Below are 2309 nucleotides of genomic sequence, written 5' to 3' on the forward strand. Positions count from 1 at the left end.
ATGATTTAATTAAACACGTCCCAACAGCTTAGAGCCATTCCAAGACCAGAGCTGTACTTTTTTTGTCATTTGCTCAGTATGTCGCTTTCTCTCACTACCTTTTTCACAGCTCATTCCTTTTGAGGCAGTGTCACGACCCAACAAATGGAACATTATGGTCAATGACTCACAGGTGCTAATGAAAAGGTAAGTTAGGTCAATGGACTTTGAGTTGTCAGTTAAAAGCAAAGACCGCAATAGTAATTTACGGAGCTTCATCACTCCCGGCTTTTAGCTTGTCAAATACATTGTGGTTAGGTTACTGTGAATCGATGCTCTCGGCGCTTTAGAGTCACACCTTTGTTCTAGTTAAAAATATCCAGAGTGGAAATCCATTTTTCTCTTTCCTTGCAGCAGCTGCAGTACTCTACTGTTCTGTAATGCTCTTTTTATTCCTCTTTTACATTATTTAACTTTTTTTATTTCTTCTTCTTCTTCTTCTTCTTCTGGTAGTCACAGGGAAACAGCGGACCACATCGAGGCTATAGCCGACAGGGCAGTAAGAGCCTCAAAGCAGACCTATAGCTCACTGATGGATCTACTGCAGGACAACTCTACAGAGGAGTACATCAGGAACCTAACGGAGCAGTGAGCACAAAGACAAACATATGCTCTTGTAGACATGCACAGGCAGAAACAATGCTTTGTATGAATTCACATTCACATAAAGCATTCTACAACTCCCTGGATTATTGCGCTTTTGCCATATGTGTGTATATAACAAAGTGCACCTATCACTGTATTATAGCTCAAGGTCCTCTTCTTTGCTGCTGCCTCTTAAAGCACACTAGAGTTAAGGAGTAAGACATTTAGCCACAGGGAGACAGCTTCTCTCTACTGTAAGCCTATTGCTTTCTTGGATTTGCCACACGCTTGCTGCATCTCCTAGCGTGTGATTGCTCTGAGGATTATCCTGGATGCTAGACAGAATGATGCAAAAAGCCCTCCGGTGGCCATGATGAGAGCAAGAAGTGAGGAGCTCCAAATTGATTACTCCCTTCTACCAGTAGTCAGCTTGATTCAGAGGAGTTGTGTTCATCTTCGGAGCACTGCAGCACTGTGTGCGTGCTCGCGTGTGTGTGTGTGTCTGCGTGCGTTTGTGTGTCGCTTTATAGGATGCAAAGTGAGCAGTTTACGCACAGATGGGCAGCATAAAATTGCATTTCCCACACATATTTCCCCATGTGGTGGCACTTAAGCAGATCAGAGGCATTTTATAGGCAGGAAGCTACCCAATCAGAAAATGACAAAGGTATTCAACCTGTCTCCAACAAAAGGTCTGTATCACTAGTACTCGGCAGCACTGCAACTGTTAGAAACAATTCACCTCAGTGTTTGTAATCATCAACAGCAAAGGGGTAGTAGCACTTGTTCAGCACAACTTTGAGCTACATTAATGGACTTTACATTTTAGTGGGAAACTGCGTACTTGTTTTTACCTTCCTGCATGTTTTTTGGAGATATTATTACTTTCTGATTGAGCTTTTACATAAAGTAGAATGTTGAAGAATAATTTAAATAACAAACTGAACAGCAGTTCACTGCCTTTTCTGGTTTTTTGAACATTGTGCCTCTTCTGACCATAGTCAGAACCATCCAGTAGAAATGTCACCAGGTCTCGGGGCAATTTTGTACATCCTTATTGCAAAGTGAAAAGTAAAATCACTGAAAATAAGCAAAAAATGATTTTTAGCCAATGCTAGGTCACCGTTAAAAGCTTAAGCCACAGCTTTCCAGCCAGTCTGTCTTGTAAAATCTGTGCAGACATGTAGTGTCTAGTTGAAACCCCAGTCATGTTTCAGATCTCTTAATAAAAGCAGCTACAGTTACTGTTGCAGTTTTTATTCTGAAGTCATTTTTTGCCCCTCCCTTTTCTTTTCTTTTTCTCACAACACAGAGTGATATATTTGCATAGTTTCACACTAGCAGGCTGTTTTCTTGTTCTGATGGAGAAAGGCTCCCTATAGGTTTAAAACATGCCTTTGAGGATCTTTGAATGAAGACATAAAAGTATGAAATTAATCACTGAGTGGGGAAAGAGATAAGGCAGAAGGGACAAAAATTAAATTTGTGCATTAGGTTGGGCTCTTTGAGCCTTGCTGTATTTAACGTAGTGACCAATTACAGCGGTACAAATGGATTTGTTGTTGGGGATATCTTATGCGGCCAGGTTTATTCTTTCATGGAGAACTTCAGGAGACTCAGATGTCTTATATATACACACACAAGAAGTCTTGACTGCGGAGAATAAAAGTGTAGTGACACACACA

The 2309-nt window shown here is 40.9% G+C and overlaps 1 protein-coding gene across 1 annotated transcript in view; it reads left to right on the plus strand.

Annotated features, from left to right (window-relative positions):
* LOC102215187 (laminin subunit gamma-3-like) overlaps nt 1–2309 on the plus strand; it is a 17974-nt gene that overhangs the window by 7097 nt on the left and 8568 nt on the right. Inside the window, exons 3-4 of the mRNA XM_005720219.2 lie at nt 110–186; nt 493–627. Of these exons, the coding sequence (XP_005720276.1) occupies nt 110–186; nt 493–627 (212 nt within the window). The remainder of the gene's footprint in view (nt 1–109; nt 187–492; nt 628–2309) is intronic.

The sequence above is a fragment of the Pundamilia nyererei genome, unplaced genomic scaffold (assembly GCF_000239375.1).
Source record: "Pundamilia nyererei isolate P.nyererei 1_Seehausen unplaced genomic scaffold, PunNye1.0 scaffold00002, whole genome shotgun sequence".
NCBI classification, from domain to species: Eukaryota; Metazoa; Chordata; class Actinopteri; order Cichliformes; family Cichlidae; genus Pundamilia; species Pundamilia nyererei.